The sequence below is a fragment of the Lissotriton vulgaris genome, chromosome 3_1 (assembly GCF_964263255.1).
Source record: "Lissotriton vulgaris chromosome 3_1, aLisVul1.2, whole genome shotgun sequence".
In the NCBI taxonomy this organism is placed as follows: Eukaryota; Metazoa; Chordata; class Amphibia; order Caudata; family Salamandridae; genus Lissotriton; species Lissotriton vulgaris.
Window position 1 is genome coordinate 2,014,285,096 of NC_141689.1, and position 24,596 is coordinate 2,014,309,691.

Genomic DNA, 24,596 nt, shown 5'->3' on the forward strand with positions numbered 1-24,596 from the left:
ACTATTGCTTGATCCTCAATACCTCAGTCTTAAAAATCTATGGAACAACAAATGTGTTTGGTGTGGTCTTAAAGTGAGTCCTGCGTTCCATGTGTTCCATTCTAATGGCAGTCATTATTAGTTGACAGTCAGATAAGGTGGAGGATTAGGCTATTATTTTCAGCAGTTTATAGGTTCACAACACAAGCCAAAGTGTATCATCATGTTTCGGCTTTATAAGGCAGCTAAATCGGTGCCTTTTGAGATTGGAAAGCCTGTGCTCCCCTGCTGTAGTTGGTTTTAACTTTTCAGTCTGTTTTATTCTTTCCTCAGGGAGCCTGAGTAGTCATGCAAGCGTACTGAGCACCTCCATGTTCAAATTAACAGAGACCTCAGAGCCGTGCTGTAGGTGGAAGGGACATACAAAGTGCACCTTCTTTAAAAGCGTGCCTACTGCTATCTGTCTGGGTTTTGTGGGACTGGCAGTGGTTGAGGGGCTTTGTCCTATTTGGTAAGAGTACAGGGTGAAATCCATTTTTAATTTTACCGGTATGCTGCAACCTAAAATTATGGTGAATTTTGTGTAAGGCAGCCCTGGTCACTCCAGAATTCGGAGCTCGCAATTTGTGCATTGATTTCACCTCTAGCCTGCTGTAGGGGATGGCAGGCCATCTTCCCTTTGAGGGTTGATGTCAACACCTGCCTTTCTATGATCTCTTCCTACCTGATCTGCATTTGCATAGACTGTGGCCCGCTGTCTGGCTGAATGCCCATGAGAGTTTCATGTTGCCCCTGGCCGAGGCATGAACTGATCAGGCATTGACCATGCAAGATTTGTTTGGAGGAACTGTGCAGTACGGGTCAGCTTGATCAGTGCTTTATTTTATGATCTCTTATGACCAAGACAGAATCTGTGCACCAGTACAGGTGAAGAGGAACGAGTTCCAGTACCTGCCTCTGACTGGTTCCCCCCCTTCGCCAGATGAATAGTGTGGACGAAGAGTCTTGCCAGAAACTCTGCTGGATTGCCCTTCTAGAGGAAAAGTTCTGTCTTTTGGGAGAGGAGACGCTGTGCGACACCATGACGAGGGGAGCCAAGTGGAGGAAGGAGGCAACATCCCAGCTGCCTAAGGTCCTTGAGAAGCCTTGTAGAGATCGTGTTGTCCTTGTATGCTGCTCTTCAGGGAGAGTTCTTTTGCCTTTGTCACTGGTTTGTGAGCCTGCTTCGACCCTGACCTGCTCATGCCGCAGGGGACTCTGTATGCGTCCTTCAGTGGCCTTCATGCAGTTCTGTCCCCTGACCGGGATGATCTAAGAGAAAGATGCAGATGACTCCTATTGCGGAGCATACCATATCCACTGGACCGATGTCTTGATTTCCGACGCGGTCTCTGAGCCCTAATCTCTCCAAATATCCAGGAGCGTTTTTACTTGTTGCAGAGTAATCCTTGAAACAGAAACCACCGTTACAAGATCTCTGTATACCCCATTAACGATCTACTATTACGACGACAGGCCAGTTCTCATCTTTTGGTAAACAGGCATCCAGATCGACTTTACCAAATCCCTTTAGACTCCACGCCAACCTCATGGTGCCTGTCCAATTTTACGTCTACTCTACCTTTGTACATTTACATCACAGATCTAGCCCTGACGAAGTTACAACACGTAACGAAATGCGTTGGCTGTGCATGTTCATTTTGGTATAATTACCCAAATAAAGAAAAGAAAAATCAAGAATACAAGTATCTACGTAATTTCTTTGAGTGCGCCTTCCATTGTGTTTCCAATTCTGTGTATCGTGTTTGTGCCCAGGGACAACGGGCACAGGAAGTGTGCTGCACCGCCTTTATTCTTATGTGAACTAGTGTTTTGGTTGTGCTAAACCTTGGTCTTGTTGTCCGGTTGCTTCTGTCAACACAGTACCAGGATGCTTACAAAGTCATCTCAGAGTCATATTATGTACGTGTATAGATTTAACATGAATCTTCTGAGAATGCATGGGAAATCAAAAATGTCTATATCCGAATTTTTATAAAAAATATGTATACTGTTTATTATAATCTTATCCATATAAATATAAAAATATCCATACACATCACAACACTCACACCACATTCGTTCTACAGACTACCCTTAACTATTCAAACAACCCACAGACAAGAAAGACAGCAAGAAGAGTAAAGAGTAACACCTCACCGTAGTATGTACAGTGTGCTCAGGAAAGAGAGAGCGAAATATTGTGCTATTCAATTATTTAACTTACAAAGATGTAATGAATTTGTTTCCTAATCATCACTGAATGTATCATCCAGTCTAATCATGGCGTCTTGTTTCCTGGTAATTTGCCGACACGCGTTTCGGTGAGGATCCACAGTCTTGGTCACACCTTCTTCAGGGCGCTAACAACATAAATAACAGGGCAATAAGGAGTACATCCTGAGAAAAATCTAAAGTGCAAATGATAACATAAGTATATATGTATACATAGAATCCGAGGTAAATTCAAAAACAGAAGTGATAATACCCGGATAGTGGAGTAGTACAGAACGCTCTATAATTTTGACACAGTTTGACGAATCTTCACAAAATTTTCAAAAAAAGTGACCTTTTCTCTCTAGTTGTGCATAGAACGTTATGGGGTGATCCTTATCTAGGGGGCCTGATTCATTGCAGATACTTCACCGTGCTCTGCAAATCCTTTGTTCAAATGCTTTGCTATGATTGCCTGGCTAGAATCTGAGTAAAAAGTTATGCCCACCATCCAGATATCAGGGAATGGTCCCGGGCTGTGAAAATGCCAAACAAATGTAATAGAAGGGGTCAGAGTTTCATCTTTGGCACAAATTGGGACAAAATGGGGCTTCTGGGTGTGCTCCTACGCAGATGACACGCAACTCACCATCGCCATTTGGAAAGGACATGAAGACACCAAAAATAAACTCACCAGCTGCCTAACTGAAATGGCTGACTGGATGGCAGATCACTGCCTCAAACTAAATGCAGACAAAACCGAGATCCTGCTCCTCGGAGAAGCCAAACATATTTGGGACTCTTCCTGGTGGCCCTCCTCTTTAGGAGACGCCCCGACACCCAAGCACTGTGCCAAAAACTTGGGTGTAACTATCGACAACACATTATCCATGCAGGCCCACGTTCGAACTCTATGTGGGAAAAGCTTCGCTACCTTGAAACTCCTAAAAAGGCTATTCCCGTGAATCCCCCTGGAAAGCAGGAAGACAGTCACACAGGCCCTACTAGTCAGCAGGCTGGACTGTGGCAATGCCCTTTTCATGGGCATGCCAGATTATCTATTCAAACGCTTACAGGTGGTACTAAATGCTGCAGCAAAGTTGGTGTGCAACAAAGGCAAGCACAGCAAAGGACTGTCTAAAACAACTTCACTGGCTGCCCATGCATCAAAGAGCCTGCTTCAAGCTGCTTGGTCATGCTCATAGGACACTTCACGATACAGGTCCCATGATCCTCAAACACAAAATACACTTCAATACCCCCGCCAGAACATTAAGATCACAACACCTTGCTCTTGTCGAGACAAAAAAAATAAACAAATCCAGAACAGGAGGCCGTTCATTCTTATACCTGCCGGCACGGCACTGGAACGAGCTTCCTGTCGAACTTAGGCTGACGAAAGAGTACAATGCCTTTAGGAAAAAACTTAAAACACACCTATTCCCAAAAGACTGATATTTGGCCCTTCAACCTCATCCACCTACCTACTACCGTAATCCTTAGCGCCGTGACATCCCCTGGGATAAATGTTGCGCTCTATAAATAAATAAATAGAGTAGAGGTACTCTGACCCCATGGGTGCAATATAGGGGTCTGTGAGGGACTCACTCAGAAACTCACACACTCACTCACTCAGACACTCTCACTGACAGACCCACTCAGATACTCACAGATCCACTCAGACACTCCAACACACACCCACTCAGACACTCACTGACAGACCCACTCAGTCAGTCAGTCAGAATATCTTTATTCGACTTATTACAAGTCATACAAAGAACATAAAAAGAAAAACAATTACTTTAGAATGCAATGCACACTATACATCTATTTACATTTCCTAAAAAGAAGATCCAAATAGACAAAGCAGGAAAAAGATTTTAAACATGGATAAAATATTTCTATACAGATCTAGCACATAAATATCCTAAAACGACTAAAAGAGATTTTTAAGGTAAGCTTTGCCTTACAGATTTCGCCCGCATTGCGGCTACCAAAAAGTTTGCCATACAGAATGTAATATGTGTGTTAGGTAGAAGTTGTAGAAAGAGCAGGGCTGGTCTTACTTGGACAAAACCAGCTTTTTTCAAAATAGGCAACAAATATTTCTTTCTCTTTCTCTTTTTCAGACCCACTCAAATATATGCACTCATGTGGCGTGGCTTGTAATCTGAACATGGCGGCCGCGTTTTAGTGTAGCGCCGTGCGGCCACCCACTATCTGATGTTATCCTATCATCCTATGCTGCACATTGGACTTTTAACTCAGGAATTGATGCCCTAATAACTGAAACGGCATTCTGGGACAGTCTGACCGTCACCAGGGCAGCCGGTGGAGTTGTGTACAAAGGTCTGAAGTGGTGAGGCCTGGGGGACTATGAATTTGTCCATGGACGCTGAATTTGGTTGCTCGTGAGAGGCCAAGTGTGGTGCCCTGGCTGCAGAGTGCGGCCGTCCCTGCGGTGTCGCCAACTGTTTTGTGGCCCGACCGGATGGACATGACCAGACTTACCACTGCGGCTGCGATCTTACTGTGGTGCCAACTAGGCGCAGCCTTTCTGGGCGAGGGGCCCAACAGGCGGCGGTGGGGAAAGCTGATCCCCAGACAGGGAAGGGGTAAACAGTGGTGATGGGGCAGGGTTGCCCCACTGCAACCCGGGGCTATGTGTGAGGAGAGATGGTGTTAAGGATCGTTGTGCCGTTGGGCCTTCCTCTGTGGTTTGAAATGTGTGCCTGATTGGGAGGTGGGGGGGGGTGGTGGTCATAGCGCAGAAGGTCAAGCTGGTCCTGGGGGTCCCCCTGAAGAATGGACACCAGGGTGCACCCTACATAATTAGAGGTGAAATTTCTCGTTCGGGAGATGGCATGAGGACTACCACTAAGGGACCTGATTTAATCAATCAATCAGGGGTTAGTGAAGCGCTACTCACCCATGAGGGTCTCAAGGCGTGGGTGTGCAGCTCTGAGTCAGCTGAAGAGCCAGGTCTTGAGGTTTTAACACTTTCAGACCAACGGCAGGTGAGATCCTGATAAGAAATATATTATTATGGGGCTGCTTATGATGACACTGCCCCACTCAAGCGCTTCCATTTACTGCCTGCCTTGCCGTGACGGTCGCCTCGCCCTACCTTGGCGAGGCTGTCCCTGATCCAGGCCTAGCTATGGAGACACTACAGCCGGCCTGACTCCTCGCTGCCCGGCAGGAGTTGCTCTCCCAGTCCTGGTCTACGCTCATGCTGGATGGGAGGGCGGAAAACAGAAGGCCCCGTTCATTGCTCCCACCTTTACCTCCCTCCAAAATCTGCCCCTGGCACCTAGGGGATAATGGTGTGAATCTGGCGGGGTTGGTCCTAAGGGCCGATGCTGCAATGAGACTCTGCTCCCGCATGGCGCTGTGGTTTTCCCCCTATCTGCGCCCCTGCCATCGGCTGGGAGCTGCTCTCCTGTTGGACCCCTGAGTGGCCCTTCCGCAACCCACATGTCGGCCCTGTGCTGCTATGGTCGAGTGGCATTTGTTTGCCCCGCCTCCCCCCCCCTTCCCGGGGGTCCGTCATGAGGAGCACCGTGCCTCACAGGAGCCCTGAGTATACCGCATCTGTCCCTCATCGATCACCTCCTCTCTTACCTATACATGGCCAGCGTGACCGCCCTAACCCGCCTGGACTGCTGGGAGACACATCCTCGGTCCCCTGCCTATCACTCAGTTGAGGACCTTTGCTGAGGAGAATTACAAGCTAAAGGAACAAAGACACACTGGGCTGCTCATGCTGTGGCGCCCCATTACACTCAAAGGTGCAAGTAGGCCCTTCCACACAGTATCCTGGAACAGGAGCCGTATTTAGTTGTGGCTGTGCCTCCATCCTATCACACCTATACTTGCTGTACACCATCAGGCTCACCATATCCTGTGTGGCCACCTCTATTTAGCCACGCACAACTGCCACTTAGGGATTCACATCTCTGCCCTTTTCATTGCTACCAGTGCTGTTGACTTTCCGGTTGAGCATCACTACCTGGGCACCCTGGGCTGCTCATCCTGCAATTTCCGTGAGGGTTTGTAGGTGTCAGCAAGCGGGCACACTGATGTTGTGACATAGAAATCCCCCTCCAGAATACTCTCACATTTCAAACCAACATGGATCACCCACGCTTAGGCACCCAGAACACACCGTTGCACACATCTGTTACTGCGGCAAGCGGCCTGACACTTTGGATCTCCCTGGCCATCCCATATCCATTGGGAACAATCTGGACATTGTCTTGGAGTCCGTTGAGAGAACCAGACCCTTCCTGGAGAGCACCTGTGCGTCCCTAGAAAGCAAGATCGACAATGTGGCGGCAGACCTCACACTGCTGCATGCAGACCACCGCAGCCTAGCTGACAAGCTCCAAACTGCAGAGCAAACTCTTGCTGAACGTCAACCGAAGTCCCAAGAAGTGGAATCATCATTACAAACACTAGTGGATAGTGAGGAAACCCTTCAGTGAAGGTCAAGGACGCAGAGGGTTGCTCCAGGAGAAACAATATCCGCATGATTTGCCTCCCTGAGGACATCGAGGGGCAAAATTCTTTGGTTGCTGTGACTTCCCTCCTTGCTTACCTCTTTATCGTTTGTATTGACATTTTTTTTTTTACTCACACAGTTGTGCGGTTTGGGCAGACACATGTCGCTCTGACGGTATTCATTGTTCTTTCTTGGTTTTCTTTGTTATATTTTTCTTTTCTTTGGAGCCAGACCCCATTGCCCACACCTACATAATGCTAACACCATTCATGAGTGTGCCTTCCGCCTGCGCACAGTGGCTAACCTGTGCACTCTCCTACATTGAATACATCACCCACACTAACGTTATAACCTGGAATGTTCAAGTAATGCACCCCCCCACGCTGATATCTCAATTCTCCAATCTCTCATATCTCAAACTTTGCTCCACCCACAAGCGCTCTTGCAAAAAATGCACTTAACACTCACTGTAGCAGCAAAGCTCCAAAGGCGGTGGTGTGGCCAGGTGTTTGTCATCAATTTCTCCTCCTATGCCAGGGGCGTACTGATCTGGATAAAACCAGGGGTCCCTTTGGCAGCGGATGACGTCATTGTAGACCCAGAGGGCTGCAACGTATTTGTAAAGGGCCTTCTAGACTGTCCCCATATCCTCATAGGCACTATCTCTGCACCCAACTCTGAACAAGCCTCGTTCCTCCTCAGCCTGTCTGACATGCTATCCCACTGGAGTGGGGCCCCGTGGCGTATAGGGGAAAATTTAAACTGCGTCCTGATCACTGAGCTTGATCTTCCCTTCCCTCTACTGCCTCGCACAACCTCGACATTAAATGCCCAGCCACTACACGACTGGCTTCAACCCTGGCAGCTTGTTGACTTTTGGCGCTGAGCAAAGCAAGTGTAAGATTTCACCACCTACACGTCAGGATAGATCGGTTGGGCAGTACACCTGACTTACTCTCCTCCATCACACACATTGATTATTTAGGCTGCATCCACTCCGATCATAAACCCCAATATTTACAGCTCACATGGGACCCCGGCCCTCCTTCCTTCCCGACTTGGCGATTACAAACAACAGCTGTAGAGATCCCCCTTTGGCTCCTCTCTTGGCACTGCTAATGAGGATTATTTTGAGCAAAACAGTAACACAGCTACTACCAGACTGATCAAGAGGTAGCGTTTAAGGTGGCAATTAGAGGGCATTGTCTAGGGATAAACTGGAATATACGTAGACAGCTCTACGAAGACATCTTCCATATTAAACGTAAACTCCTAGATCACGAAATCTAGATGGCGACCTCTCGCCACTTGGCGGTGTCGCACCGCCTACATACGTCGCTATTGGAGAGGCCGCATTGTCTTAACTAGGCTGCTCATTCGGCGCGCACCCATGCCACAGCTGATAGATCTGGCCTGTGGCTGATACGCCAATATCAACCTAGGCACCCCATCATGGCACTGGGCTCTGCTGCTTATGTTATACTCTACACTCAGCACCACATATTCAATGAGCTGGCACCCTAGTACACCTCATTCTACCTGTCGTGTCTGATGCCAACCCTAGTGACATCGGTTTGTTCCCCTCTACTGTGTCCCTGTCCTGCATCACTCCAGACCAACGAACGCCACTAGATGAACCCATTACACTTTTTGAAATACAAAAAGCAATATGGGCCCTCGCCCTAGGCAGGTCTTTGGGCCCGTACAGTCTGCCTGCTGAATTCTACAAAGCCTATGCCCCAGTCCTTGCCTCTCACCTACAAATTCAGTACGAGTAAGCCCTCTCAGCCTCTTGCCTCCCTTCTTCCCTCTGTGAAGTGCTACTCATCTCCCTCCCCAAGCCGGATAGAGATCCTTCCGCAATGGGTTCATACAGACCATTGGCTCTGCTTAGCACTCACTTCAAAGTGCTGGCCAAAATCCTTACAGACAGGCTAGTGCCCCTAGTCCTGGTACTGGTCCTCATGAACCAGAACGAGTTTGTCCCAGCCCGTAACACCTACCTTAACCTACGATGTTTCTTTTGTGTCCTGAAGTACTCTCCGCATCAGTGGCCTTGAGCCGGATGTCTGGTACTGAACCTAGAGATGGCCTTTAACATCCTGAAGTGGGCCTTGTATTTTAAAACACTGCAGCGCCATGCTGTTAAGAATTGTTTTCTATGATTGGTTAAATGGCATTACATCCACCCACTAGCCAGGGTCAAAACAGGCTCACTTATCTCAGAGCCAGTTCCTATACACAGGTGCTCCATCAGGGCTGCCCGCTCTCCCTGCTACTCTTCTTCCTGGCTATAGAGCCACTTGCAATTGATATTTGGGGGCAGGCATGGATTTGGACATTCCCCTGGACGACAGAACTCTCTTTAGGCTGACGGCCTGCTCTTTTACCTCGGAGATGTGCAATCTATTCCAGACACGGTTGCTCTGATGCTAAACCGCTTTGCTGATCTCTCTGGCTTGAAGGTCAACTGGGCTAAATTGTGCTTGTTCCTCTTCACACCTGTGCTGCCAAACCCAGACTTTACTTTAAATTGGGTACCATTAACTTGGCAACCCACAACATTGCAAAACCTAGGCGTCCGGGTGTATCACTCACCAACTGACCTATTTGATGGCAATCTCAAACGTGCTGCCACATCCCTGAGGTCTCAGATGGACTTTTGGCGAACACTACCGCTGTTGGTGGCAGGGCGAAAATCCCTTCTTAAGATGGTTGTCCTTCCCGTCTTCTCTATTATTTTGCTAATCTCGCACTTTACATCCCAACCCCATGTTTTTTTGCTCCCTTGAAACGCTCATGAGGGAATTTTTATCAAACCACTCACACTGCAGGATAGTTCTTTTGAAGCTTTATTTGCCCACAGACCAGGGCAGGCTCACTGTACTGAACCTCAAACAGTACTACCTTGCTTCGCAACTCCAAAAGGTGCTTAAATGGCTGGCGGCTTGCAGCTGGCCGACACTGCCACAACACTGCCCACCAGGAACTTACCCAGTACCGTTCAGTTGTTCCACCCATGTACCCGGGAGACACTGCCTCACTCTTTGCTTCTGGAAGTGGCATACAGCTGTTTTTCCCAATATCTTTACCGCACATGATTGTCAATTCCTTATACACCGCAATTGCAATGTTTGGTACACCTAGGGGACACATTGCCGATTGTGTGGAGGGCAGGGGCCATCTTGGGTCAGTCCCTAAGCCCTGCAGGACCGTAGGCTGCGGTCTAGCTGGAGGCGGGGCTAGGCTACATATTGCACATGTTTCCTTGAACGCGCAGCGGGCGCACCATATGCGCGCCCAAGGCAAGCCCGTCCGCGGCCGTTCGGGGTCAGGGGCAGGGAACTCTGCCTAATTGATTACCTACGCGGCCCGGCACTGATCCACCTCCATAATCATTGGCCTCTCAACCCCCCCACACTAGCCCTACTCAGCTCACTGGGGATTCTTAGTCCTAGGCTCGAGCTTCAGGAATTAACATCTCTCCTACCCGTTGCCCAATCCCCTCCTGCCCCGCATGGCCCCTGTGACTCCCCACCCCTCTCAACTAAAAGCGTGGCCAGCCCGATTCTGACTGTTATTTATTTAAACACCCACTCGCTGGCCAAACACCAGTTAGAGATTTTTCATTTACTAGATTCAGAGGAGCCTGACATACTCTTTGTGACGGAAACCTGGCTCAATGAGGAGTCGACCCCCGACATTTTGGCGGCGGTGCCCCCGAGCTATTATATTCTCCAGTCTAATAGATCCTCTGGTAAGTCCGGCGGGGGGTCGCAGCCATTGTCAGGCACCCAACCAGGTTTTCGTCTCTAGAGGCTGTTGATATTCCCTCAGTCAACTACCTCATCCTAAGACGTAATTCCTCCCTCTCCCCCCTTATATGTGTTCTTGTTTATCGCCCTCCCCAATACATGCCTGGCTTTCCATCACTTTTTGGCGATATGTTTTCCCAACTGGTGATCAACAACTCGAAAATGCTGATCATCAGCGATTTTAACTATTGGCCCTCAGATGCTAGGGAGAGCACTTACTCTTCTGCCTTCACGGATTTCTTAGCGGGCATGAATTGTACTTAACATATCCAGTCGGCAACGGATATTAAAGGCCACGTTCTAGACCAGGTCTGGACGTCCAATTTGGACATCTCCCTACCTCACATCTCTCCCTGCCCGTGGTCTGACCACTTCATTATTACGTTCTCCCTGGCCTTTTCCCCCCATACCAGCAAAACACCTGCGGGGAACCTCCTGACCAGGAACTGGAACAGGGCTGATCTTGACAAATTTTGCTCCTTACTCAGTGCCTCTTCCCCCGTCGAACAGGACTCCCTGAACACCCAGGCTGCCAGCGTGAGGCACTGGCTTGATTCAGCTAGTAACACTGTGGCACCTCTTAGACGCCTTAAACTAAAGCGCCCCCACGACGCTCAGAGATGGTTCTCGGATGAACTAAAAGCTAAAAAACTTACACTTAGACGTGCCGAACGCAGTTGGAGGCGTAACTACGCCCCTGAGAAAAAAGTGCTATTCATGGCCCAGCTTAAAGACTATAAACTGTCTATCCTCCACGCTAAAACCTTGTACTTTTCCAAAAGGATTACTGACTCCGCTTCCAAGGCAAAATATATTTTTTCCATAGTGGAAGAACTTTCACACCCTGACAGAGTTACTATTAAACCTCCCCCTTCCCAAAAATTATGTGACTCCCTTAATTCCTTTTTTGTGGAAAAAATTGCAAAAATCAAAGAGTATTCCCCGTCGCACACCACCCCCTACACTCACAGTTGCCCCAACATTTAATATTAGCAACTTTCACACAGTGGACCAGCTACCCCCAATTTCTTAGGAGGAATTTCTAGCCTTACTAAAAAAGGTGAGCTCTGGCTCACCTACAGATTGTTGCCCCCCCCCCCCCCTTATATTCAACCTGAGGTTTTTACTGTTTGTCCCAAACCCCCCCTGGCACTTCTTAATAAAACCCTCCGGCTTGGTCTGGGCCCTTGACTCCTTCAAAACAGCCGAAGTGATACCCATTTTAAAGAAACCTATTGCGGACCCCTCTCTTATGAGCAATTTCCGTCCCATCTCCCTGCTCCCCTACCTCAGTAAAGTACTCGAGACCCATGTCACCAACTTCTTGAGCTCGTTCATTGAACGCACCCAGTTCCTCGACCCTCGTCAGGCTGGGTTCAGACCGGCCCATTCCACTGAGTCAGTCATCCTGTCAGTGATGGAGGAGCTGAGGAGAGGAGCGGACCTTGGGATCAACCAGGCCTTGGTGCTCCTGGATATGTTGGCTGCCTTCGACGCGGTCGACCATGATATTTTGGTCGACCGTGTCGGTGACGCCCGCTTCCGGGGGCCGTCTCTTGGCTCGATTCGCTCTTTTTTGAGCAACCGTCATCAGGCTGTGTGTCTCTCCAATTTCTCAGTGGATAAGGTCAAGCTGTCATGCGGCGTCCCCCAGGGTTCCTCCCTTTCCCCCCTTCTTTTTAATCTATACCTGACTCCACTCATTCGGGCACTGCGGGGGTGCAATGTCACTGCATTCAACTACGCTGACGACATCCAGCCGGTCTTTGATATTGACTCCTCCGAACAATCTATTCATAATTTCCAGTCCACCTTATGTCTCATCAGTAACTGGATGGAAAACAACCATCTAAAGCTTAACCCCCACAAGACCGAGTTGGTCTTGTTCGGAGGTACTTCCAATCCCTGGAACTTTAATTTTTGGCCTTCTGGCCTTGGTTCCCCGCCCTGCCCTGTTAATTCAGTAAAAAGCTTAGGAGTCATCATTAGTAAGGACCTCTCCATGAAGCTTCAGATTAGTGCTGTGGTATCCTCCTGTTTTTTCCATCTTCGGAAAATCCGGAAGATCTCACGATTTCTAACTACGGAGGCCCTGACCCTGGCTTTGCTGGTCCTGGTAGTCTCTAGGATTGATTATGCAAACTCCCTCTATGTTGGCAGACCGGCATACCAGCTGAATTGCCTTCAGCTGGTGCAAAATCAGGCCGCGAGACTAGTCTTCCATCAGCCCAGACACTGCCATGTTCGTCCCTTACTCAAATCCCTTCACTGGCTCCCAGTGGCCCAACGCAGCAAATTCAAACTTGACTGCATTATCTTTAAAGCCCTGGCCGGCCTTGGTCCTGTTTTTATATCCTCTCTTCTCCATCGTTACTCTCCTCTGCGTCATCTCCGCTCTTCTCACTTGGCCCTTCTCACCACCCCACATTTAACCGTAAAAAACACGGCGGTCTCAGATTCTCATTTCTTGCCCCGTCTCGGTGGAATGCACTGCCCCTGGAGCTGAGACGCACTCCTTCTTATCCCCATTTTAGATCCCTTCTGAAAACGTTACTGTTCCGTCAAGCTCATGCATAAATATTTCCCTTTCTGATCTTTCCTAAATCCACTACACTGTCTTAATGTTTTGCTCACCCTGTGCTCACAGCGCCATGAAACCGTTCGGTGTAAGTGCGCTATAAAAATATTTTTAACATAACACAATATCACCTCATCAGTGGAACTAACCGTCTGGCATGCAGCCAGCCTTCATACTATGGGGTACCTTTACGACGACGGTGCTCTCATCCCGTATGAATCCTTGCTGGAGGACAATGGCTTGCCCCCTGACCATTTCCTTTTATACAACTCGCTGATTATGACTCTAGGGAACAAATGGGGCGATATGGTCAAGAGTATCCGACACACCTCACCAAGCAGTACCTTCATTTGATGGAAATTGGCAGACACCTAATACATTGGTTTGTGTTGTCGCTGAGAACCCATACCGCACCGCAGCTCATGCCCCTGCCCCGTCATTGGGAGAGAGACTTGGCCCGACTTGGCCTGATTCTGCACGAACAAGAATGGGCTGCCTTTTTCGAAAGCCTAGATCCTATTCCACGCAATGCTCATTTTCGACTTCACCAATTTTGACTCATACACAGGGCCTACCTTGCCTCCACCAAAATAAATCGCTGTTTCTACTGCACAGATGCTGTCTGCCCTCGCTGTCAACTGGTCGACGCAGATCTGCGCCACATGCTATGTGCCTGCCCATACCTTCACTGCTACTGGCAAGGTGTCATGCTTCACTTGTTCACTTGCACAGGGCGCCCTGTATTGCACATGTGCGAAACATGCCTCTTAGGCCTCTACCATAAGCATCATTTGTAATTCCTCATGGAGCTCCGCTTTCTAGGTGTTACACTGCCTATGTAACTGAAACATGTCATGTTTGTACGATTTGTTATCAACCTGAAAATCCAATAAACAGATTCAAACAAAACAACCATTTACAATGTAATAGGTCTCAAATTTGGAGGGTTAGAGCTACTGGCTTTGTAAATGACAATGCCTTTTATCTATGTATTTTTGTTTGCAGTGGAGTAGGTGTATGTGGTGTGGAGTGGAATTATGGGGTTGAATTATTAGTTGTGGAATTGTGTGTGTTGGAATTGTGTGGCATATTTGTGTAGTGGCATTATGTGGCATGATGAATTGATAGGTGTGAGAGCTACACAGAATAGATAGAAATTAAGATAGAGAAGTTAGGTAGTTTGTGTACGAAGCGGTGAATGAACTCCAGATTGAGGAGCAGAAAGAGTATGTGAGAAAGAGAGAAAGAAGGTGAGATCAAGCTATAGACACATGAAGCGGGAACTTCTGTGTATGAAGAAGAAACTCTTAGAAGAGGAGAAGAGTGTGGATTTGCGCAAACGAAATCTTGAAAATGCACGGGAAAGAAACTGTGCTCGATGACCTGAAGTGTACCATATGAGAGGTGGGATGAGAGCGTGAGAGAGATGTTTGTGTGAGCGAGAGAGAAAGATGAGTGAGAGTTTAACCCGGGGGCGTGGTGATGGAGGCAAGAGATGGACCAGTGCACAGCACAAGGAGGTATAAGGGAGGTAGTATGTGTGAGCAGGCAGTATAGCGAGGAGACCAGTAGTGTGAGGGTGGGATGAGAGGGTTGCAGTGGAATTGCAAGATAAGAAGGAGGAATGGTAGTGTGGACGAGAGATGAGGGGCAGTGGGTGTGTGGGTGACAGGCGACAAGGTTGGTGCAAGTGCAAAGTAGAGATGGTTTATTTTGGAATTGTGTGGTGTGGAGTTGTGCAATTGAAATATATGGCATGGTGTGACGTGGAATTATATGGATAGTAATTAAATGTCATTAACTGTCATGAAAATATGTGGAGTGAGATTGTGTGTTATGGACTTCGTTATGAGGAATGGTGTTGTGGAGTGGTGCAGGGTAGTGCGGATAGGTGCAGGGTAGAGAGGAGCAGTGCAGGGTAGAGTGCAGAGATGTAGAATGCAGTGGGATGGTGTGCAGTGACGTAGAGTGGAGTGATGCGGAGTAGGCGTAGAGGTGACTGCAGTGGCGCAGAATGCATCAGCGCAGAGTACAGTGGTGCATGGCACAGAGTATGGTGGTGTAGTAGCGCAGAGTGCAGTGGAGGGTATCCAGTCACTGAGAAGGTCTGGTTTCCCGGAAAAGAAGGTTCGCTGCTGGCTTGACTTTTTAGGACTGCCTATTGACTTAACAACGTGCAGCCATGAGCTTGGTCAAAATTCTCAAAAACGTATCTTTTTTTCTCCCTTTTTTTGAAACGGTTTCTGTGTCAGGTTGGGGGGAGTTATGTGTGCGGTGCTGCCTCTGCTTCACGCCTGCACCTGTTGTTTGTTTCATTCTTTACGGAGCACTTGTATGACTCATAATGTATTTGTAGTCTAGTTTTAGTTTCACATTTACAGCCATTTCTTGTCAGATGAAACGTAAGCTTAAAAGGCCACTGGATATGAGCTTCAGAGAGCGCTAGTTTACGCCTGAGGGAAGCCCCAGGTGTGCGTTGCTGACACTCCTGCTCAGTAACAAGTAACATGCACCTCTCGCTGAGCAAGCGAGGTTCTGGTAATAACTCACAAAAAAACCTCTTGGGCCCCTATTTTTAAATATAAGAATATTTTTAAGCGGACCACAGATTTTTTTTACTTAAACGGGCCTGCGAGCCACTTAGTCGGAGAAATGCCCCATGTAAAGCAAATTACCTTACTAGAAAGAAATCAAGTGTTGACATTTCATCTGTAAAATGTGACTTTAGATTGTCAACTTTAACATTTCTAGAACACTGGGTTGAAGTTATCGTCAACCTTGACAGGATGCACAGTAGACCACTCACACCATTGTACAGGCACTGCTGTGCACATTGGTACATCTCCAATAACAGGCACTAATGTATGCTTAGGAATAAAATGCTCAGTATAAAATACTTGAAAGTGTACGCAAAAAAAATAATCAAATTGAATGTTCCACTACACATGATTACAGAAAGGCTACTGTGTATGGCGAAACACAAGTGTGTGCCCAAGGGCCGGACTGGGACAGAGAATAATATGCCCACGCACCAAAATAGGAATGAAACCTGTTAATGAATTAAATACCCATAAAAAATGGCAGTGCTGAACTTGTATAGAAATTCTGTACAAGTGTTTTGCAATGTATGGAATAAAGCACAGACTTGTGCTTGCTGCAGACCATGTTTGTTTTACTTTCGGGGAAATCAACAGAAAAAGAGAAAAACTGTCCCCAGACAGGCCATAAAACAGGCTGACAAACAGCCAAAAAACGGCCCAAAACATTTTCTGTATACAACAACCCAAGCATGGTTACATAAAAAGAATAAAGTGTGCAACAAAACAGAAACAGTGGCGAGGAGCAGTGTGTGTACCTGGGTTTGTATGTGAATAAATAGGCGTCTACATAATAGCACGTCTAAAATGATAGATGTGACACTGGAGTGTTTGTGTACAAGAGTCGAAATCTGTCTATGGAATCAATCGCACATCTGTGCACATTAGTGTGGAATCAATAGCACATCTGTGCACATTGGTGTAAATACTGTAGCACAAGTGTGTGGGGAAAAAATGGTGTATATCAACAAACGTGTCCTCTACCACGCGAGCCAGTGTGTAATAGTGTGCCTGTACACAAACATAAGGATATGTGCAGAACAACACTCTATGGTAAATTAGAAGCATTAGTGTATACGGTAACACAAGCATTCACAGATACACAAGCATGTGAGGGTACACAAGACTATGGACAGTAAAACAGAATGTAAACAATACAGTCCCAAAATAGTGCAGCCATAATCAGAAACATATGTACAGCTCCACTCTCCTAACTCTTAAACAAGCATTGGCATAGCCAATATGTCTCACTGTTGGGAACTTCAACAGAATACTTTATGTGCAGTCTAGGACACCTGTATTTTTACTGCGTGCAGGGAAATTAAATGCTTTGTCCAAAATCACACCCTATTGGGCAACATTTGAGAATGGAAACTGGTTTCTGTGCTCATATAGTTATAAGTTTTGTCCTATAAAGCAAATCACTTCCCATTAACACAAGTTGTGCGCTGCCTGTTAGGCAGGCTAAAAAAAGAAGTATGTTGTCTGAAGCTGCTGCCTAATAAATGCCCCGGCAGTTGTAAGTTTACAAATTAAGCATTGGGAATGCCACTGGAGCCAGAAGTTTTGTCCTTTAATGCACATCCCCTTCATATTTACACAGGTTGTGCGCCGTGTTTCAATAGTGAAATTCATATTGAATGCAGGTTACTGTGCTTTATATTATGTAGTGGTGTTTTAAACATAGGGAAAGTGCAGTGCTAAATATGACCTGGTGGTTTCTGGTGCTCAACAGCAGCACCTAATAATCAAGAGAAATACTTTATCTGCAGTCCATGACACCTGTATTTTTACTGTGTGTATGGAAATTAAATGTTTTGGCCAACATCACACCCTATTGAGCAGCATTTGAGAATGGGACCTGGTTTCTGAGCTCGTACAGTTATAAGTTTTGAAAGCACGTTCACTTCCCATTCACACAAGGTGTGTGCTGCCAGTTAGGCAGGGAAAAAAATGAGTATGTTGTCTGAAGCTGCTGCCTAGTAAAAGCCCCGGCAGTTGTAAGGTTACAAATTAAGCATTGGGAGTTCGACTGGAACCAGAAGTTTTGTCCTTTAAAGCACATACCTTTCATATTTACACGAGTTGTGCGCTGCCTGTTAGGCAGGCTAAACAAGCGCAGTTGTGAAAATGAAAGCGACCCCACTTGGTTAATGAGTACCATGATCCAGGAATGCAGGAATGCAATTGGCACCAAGCGCGATGCTGCTCACTCCCGAGACCCAGGCCATGGGAGTGAACGTTTAGAGAAAAGGCAGGACATGCACCCGCCTTTGGCCATTTGCGTGCCTTCACTTTTAAAAGCCACACACAAAGCCCAATAGAATGTGACAACCACAGCTCGAGATTTAAGAAAGTCTTGAGTGGTTCCAAGAGGCCCTCTCCTAGAGCAGCGCATGCGAGCTGAGCTAGGCTCGACCTAAAAAGCACCAAGAGGGACAACAAGCTACGGAGAAGCTGTATGCAAGATAGACAGATACACCTTCTCTGTGTCACTGGTGCTAAGTAAAAAAAGCAAGCTTTGTCGACATTAAACAAAATTGCAAAGTTTACCACATGATGTCCCGGTGTTCCTCCTGTCCTGCACTTGCACCAGCATATACTTGAAGGTGCCCTTCGTATCGATTTCCACCTTGGACATACCGCTGACTGAGCTCAAGATGAGCCTTTCATGAGAGTGAATGGCAGTCATGTCACAGAGACATAAAAGGCACTGGTTCCAAAACTGGTGCCCATCGTTCAAAGGGGCTTTTTTTAAAAATACATCTCATAATGCGGAGGAGATGGTAGCAGAGTACACCCCACAGTCCGCCATAGATAAACAAAGTGTGGCGTGCCGCAGGAGCTGGTGGCGGGGGAGGGCACCTCACGGGCCGCCATAATTAAACATAAAAGATAATGAGTTAGGTGAGCTGTGCACAATAAGATGCGCGGCCGCCATGATTTGATGAAAAAAAAAGTTCGGCGAGCTGCGCACAAGACGCTCGTCTGCCATGATTTCATGTAAAAAAAAAAAACAATTTAAAACAATATGGGTTAGCTGCTTGGCCTGTCCCGTGAGTGGTGTGTGTGGCCCCATTGTGTAAAGTGAAAGCGCGCTGCAAATACAAAATAAGGCGGCTGCCATTGGTTAAACTGACGTTCCACCAGTGCTCTTTAGATTAATTAAGCAAAGAGTTCTCCCTAACGGCTAATGCAAGCTACACAGTAAGGACGCACATAAAAGGGCCAGTTCTGATGGGAGATTACAACAGAGGACAGGGGAGTGCTAAGGAGGGACTAATAAACCTATTAACAAATCAAAAGCCAACGTTTACAAAGGATTATCACAGCAGCCAATAGAAAAGATGGGCAGGAAGTGGGCAGAGCTTCAAGTCCATACCGGAATACAGCATGCCTCGCAGCGCATGCGCAACCAGGCTCCACCTAGAAATGAATAGGTTTGTTGTGTAACCAATTACTAAGTCGAGAGCCATGTATATTTCTTTGATATTCGTCTGCATTGTTCTGTGAGTTCACATGCTAATGCCCTACGATGTTCTATGTTTTTGTTGTTTAACCAAACATAGTAAAGAAATCTATTTAAAAAGTCATGTGAAGTGAATGGCGAGCACAGCACTCAGCAGCCATATCCACTAGGCAAGGAGAGCTTTTTCCACATTTCTGAAGAGAGGGATGCCGGAAGGAAGTGTAAAGAGTCCTACTTGAGTGCTCCATTGTAAGTTTGGTGGTATTTTCAAGTGTATTTGTGTTAGTGTACATTAAATATTGTGACAGAGGATAGTAGCTTTTAATCCCAGTAAGTGGATTGTATGTTATTATAGGTGGTTATTCTCTTTTACGGCAAATGTTTGTGTTCATTTGTAACTGTTTTATCTATTGACAGTTTTTTTTATTGTTTACCATCAGGTGTTTACACTAAAAACCGTAATTTCCGCCTGTACAAGTCATCAAAACTTGGAAAAAATGTGTCCCTTGAAGTAGCTGAAGACAATGCGTTTGTTCCTAAACGCCAGAAAAGTATTTCGATTGAAGAACACATTTTCCTTTCATCTTTGGTCAGCAATGTGAGGTAACTGCTGAAATCCCTATAGTCTACCTTTCAGATACATAAATGCTATTGGTATACCGTAATGCCCATCAAATCACAATGGATGCTTATGGGTTTAATGATTGGGAATATGCAATATTTTCATATGGGGAAGATGGGGCCGACATTTACCTTTTTGAGCTGTAGCTGCTATTTTCTTTTTTTACTTTCTTCTAAGAATTGAAGAATAATTATAGAGGGCAGGGATTCCACGCCATTGGACCCAAGCTGCTCCTCATTTGTCAATGTCCAAAAGACTGAATGAAGACTTGAAGAATGTCGAAAAGACGGCCCTAGGGTTGCTTTTGTGCAAGTCTGGAGACTGTCTCGGGCAGGACTGTTCCTATTCGAATATGACAAAAATGTATTTGTATATAGCTTGTCTGTGACTGGAGTGGCATTCTGTGGTTAAAACGGTGGACTGGAATGCGACCCGAGTATTTACCAATGGCTGAGATTAATTCAGCCATTTCATCCGTGACTTTTTGGTTTTCTTCTCAAAATGGTGATGGTAGGAATGGCTGGTAAACACAGTATAGATCACGATTTATAATACTTCTATTACACCATAAACTAAGCTCATAGTTCTCAAACGAGCTGGAGTGTCAAGCAGGACGCTTTGCAGTAACAACCATGCAAGCTATATGCAAATCAGCTTTGGTTCTCCTAATGAAAACAGACAAGAAATACTAGCTTTTGCTCCTTTATCTACTTTTAATTCTAGGTTAGCCAGGGAAATAAATAGTGGCCATATCGGTCAAATACTAGCCAGGTTGCAACTCTAGAAGCTGACCTCCCTCCCCTGGGCATGACAGCTGTAGTCCAACTCTTTGAGGCCACAGTGAAGGGACCGGTTAGTGAGTCAGACTCACTGCATTGTTTACATGCATCTCAAAGTGGGCTTTCCTAGGGTGCTGCAGAATTGAGGGAAACATCATTCTATGTGGGTGAAAGAATAGACAACGCAGATTTGTTAATTGAGTCTTCATCGATTTACAAAAGGAATTGTACCCTGGAATAATGGGCTTCAATGTGGCCCGAATATTTACCAGTAGCTGAGATTAATTCAAACATTCTCAACTGTTTTTTTTTTCTTTTCAAAATGGTGGCATGGTAGAACTGCTATTTTCTACCAATGTGACTCCATGGCTATAATTCATGAATCGCACCAAAAACGAAGCGCATATTGCCCCATCGAGATTGTCAAGCAATTCAGTTTGCAACGGATATCCATACATCAGGACATCCCTGAGGCTCAAGAGAAAACAGCCTCCGCCCCAAATGCGGCCTCCAGTTCACGGCACCTGAGCTCGCGGCCAGCCAGTTCTGCGTCTCGTGAGCACGGACTCCAACCCTTAACTCTAGCACGCGACTCCTCTCTTGCTTCTGTACCAGCAGAGACAGTTGGAGATGGCATAATACTGCTTGGGGCATTGTGTATACAAGAAGTTCTGACGGTTCTGTACATTGCCTCACAAGTATGAATGTGCCCGATGTTGCAAAATCTCGGGGTTTGTATTTTCTTTTTTTGCAAAATCATTTTTATTGGCATTTCGTTATTATGCAGAGTACATGTATCTTATATGATCAAAGAATATACACCGTACATGTTCATATCGTATCAAGTAAACCGTTGCACCAACTGTCAGCAGCGACATAGATTCTTTTTGTCCAAATGTCCCTGCTATTGTGGGGGGACATGCTTATATAATGCATGAGGATTTGGGGCATTACTCGTTTGATGTACCGTCGCCTCTGCGTTGGTCTACTGTGCTGGTGTTGGGGTACACCGCTTGTTGTGTTCTAAATGAGGAACTGAACTCTTCAACAAGGGTAACCATAAGTGGGGTACACTTTATATGAGATACTGTGTGATGTTGAAGGCCGGTGAGCTGGTTCACCTGATCTGATCTTTAGGCTGTGGGGGTTTTGATGTGAGGTGGGAATGTCGCTTAGGGCATGTTGCATGTCAACTCTAAGGGGAGGGGGGGGGGTGCGCTGGGCTTTTTCATGACGTGTCTCTTCTGTAGGGGACAGGGTGCTTTGTGACGGTGGTTCGCATGCTGCTTCCTGCTTAAAGGAGTGAAGCAATGTAGCCCATTGCATGGATAAGTGGTGTTTGCGGAAGCCTTTAATTTCTTCTAATCTTAGTGCCTCCTCCTCCGAAGCGCCCCACTTGTTAACCTCCCGCTCCAGGCCGCCAGCAGTGGCCCCTCTGGCGCTCTCCAATGCATTGTTATTTTTCTCTTGGCTAAGAGGATTGCTAGGGATGCGAAACGTATCTCTACTCTTTGGTGTTTACGGCTTTTGGCTATGCCTAACGCGCATGCCTCCCATGTATTAATGTCTGTCAGCCCTGTGACTGCTAGAAGGGTGGCGTGTATTTTGGCCCAATAACTCGGAAGGGCGTGTTTCGATAATAACGTTGAAGCTTTTCGGGTGTCAAGTAGGCGCAGTGTAGTATGTGAAATTGTATGTTTTTAAAGCGGTAGTTGCGGGACACTTTTTGTGGAACTCAAGTGCTTGCTCCCATTCGTTGTCGTAGAGTGGTCTCTGGATCTCTGACTGTCTCCCATTTCTCATGGAGTGAGGTTAATTGGGTTCAGTGCTCGCACCTTCTTATATAGCCGTGTCACCAGGTGGCGACCGGGGCCCTTTTGCAGGATTGCATGTATAACTGGGTGCTTGGGCAGCTCTTTGTCTATTGTGTGCCACATTCGACTGCAGTCTTCTAGTAGCTGCCTGTGTAATAGGAACTGCCCCCTAGTGAGGTCTGTGTCTGTTGTAAGTTCTGCCAATGTCTGTAGTTGCCCATTCACATAGAGGGAGCCCATCTACTTGATTGAGTGTCCGTCCACACATGTAACGCTCGCTTTGTGTAGTGAGCACAGCCTTTGGGGAATCCTGCAAGTGGTTGGATGGAAGAGTTCATTGGGGCCTCCCGGTGGATCTTATGCACCAGTTTCAGGCATGTTTGTGCCACTAATACCTGGAGTGGGCACTCCTGTATTGGTCCACGTGCCGGTAATAGTATACGGTGTATGATAGGGGTTAGAATTGGCCCCGCATTTGTGAGAGTTTCCCCTAACGCACGGCCCACTGTCCACTGTGACACCCATCGTAGTTGGCCGCGTGGAAATATGCCTTGAAGGAGGGGGCACTCAGACCTCGCTGGTCTATGGGTAACTGCAGTTTGGCGAGGGGAATTTGTCTGCGTCCCGTTCCCCAGATAAGGGTTCCATGGAAAGTATCCAGCTCCCAAAAGAAAGGACCGGAGGGAACCACTGGAATGTTAGTGAAATACTATAGTAATCGCAGAACTAATATCATCTTGGCCACTGCAATTTTTCCAATGGGAGGCAGGGGGAGATCCTTCCAGAAGTTCACGAGGACCTGATCCCGGCTAGTGCGCTGCAGTGATTTCCTTCATACATATCTTGCGGCCTGTGGTACAATCGTAACCCTAGGTATCGTACTGCTTGGGCGCTCCATGATACGTCTATGCCTCCCAGTTGTATTTTTGGGGGAGGGAGGATGTCTGGGAGTGGATATATTGTGGACATGGCCCAGTTTACTCTTGGCCCGCTACCGCCCCAAAGGCTTGTAGGGTATTAAATATTGGGGTGAGATCCGACGTGATGTCACGGATGTAAATAAGTACGTATAAAAAGACCCTGTCAGTGATTTGTGCGATTGGGAAGCCCCAACTCTCTCCCTTCTTCCGGATGCGGATCGCAAGTGGCTCCATTGCCATTGCATAGAGCAGAGGGGAGAGCGGGCAGTCCTGGCACGTGCCTCTTAGTATTAGAAATGATGGTGACATGTGGTGCCCACGTTTCACCCTAGAAGTTGGCTTGGAATATATGAGTTTAGTATATGTGAGCAGGAGGAGTCCCACTCCCATCCGCTGTATGACCTACATGAGGTAGGATGTGGATGCTACCAGAACGGTAGCAACACTGCGCACTGTTCACAAAGTGGTCACACAATGACCCTCCAAATCATTGAATGTAATTATATACAATATATCAAAAATATAAACCACAAAAACACAATTATACTTGTAAATGTAAGTCTTTACATGTAGTTTGAGGTAAAAAATTAATTAACACCACATTTTGAATGTGTTCACACGTAGAACGAAGTGAAATTCATAGCACAATTATCTTCAGAAAATACACTTTTGCAGCGTGAATCTTTCTGGATTCACTATGCTGTGCATATTCCGCAATCTGGTGGTTGGGTCCGGAATCGTAGTCTTTTTTCTCTCTTTTTTTTTTTTCGTAGCCCAGGTGGGCGTCGACGTCCCACCTTCTGGTGTACCTTCGGTGACGTCGGCATGCTTCCGGCGGAAGCAACCACCCTTGGGCGCCATCTTCGGATTCTTTTTTCCGCCGTTGGGTCTGGATCGTCGTGTGAAGCTCCAGAAGTTTTGGAGGGAAAAAGGAGAAAATACAACTACTATTCGACGATAAAGACCGGAAAAGATTGGGAGAAGAAGACCATCAGAGAGGAGACGACGAAGGAAGAGAAGAACATCGAGATCTTCGACGTCCTTGGAGGAATGCGCATACAGGGGGCTCCCTGAGCGCAGGGATGTACAAGACTCCATTTAAATTCTGCAAAAACTGCCACCACAAGTTCGCGCAGAAGGACCAACACCCTGTCTGCAACCTCTGCCTGCCTACCGACCACGAGAGCAGAGACTGCAACGCCTGCTCCGTCTTCAAGCCGAAGACACTCCGAGTTCAAGAGAAGCAGAGGATAGCTCATCACATGA

The 24,596-nt window shown here is 46.8% G+C and overlaps 1 protein-coding gene across 2 annotated transcripts in view; it reads left to right on the top strand.

Annotated features, from left to right (window-relative positions):
* Positions 1–24,596, top strand: part of PRIMPOL (primase and DNA directed polymerase) — a 497,760-nt gene that overhangs the window by 286,351 nt on the left and 186,813 nt on the right. For both annotated transcript variants that reach the window (XM_086962483.1, XM_086962482.1), the window contains one exon: positions 19,636–19,798. In XM_086962483.1, the coding sequence (XP_086818609.1) occupies positions 19,636–19,798 (163 nt within the window). The remainder of the gene's footprint in view (positions 1–19,635; positions 19,799–24,596) is intronic.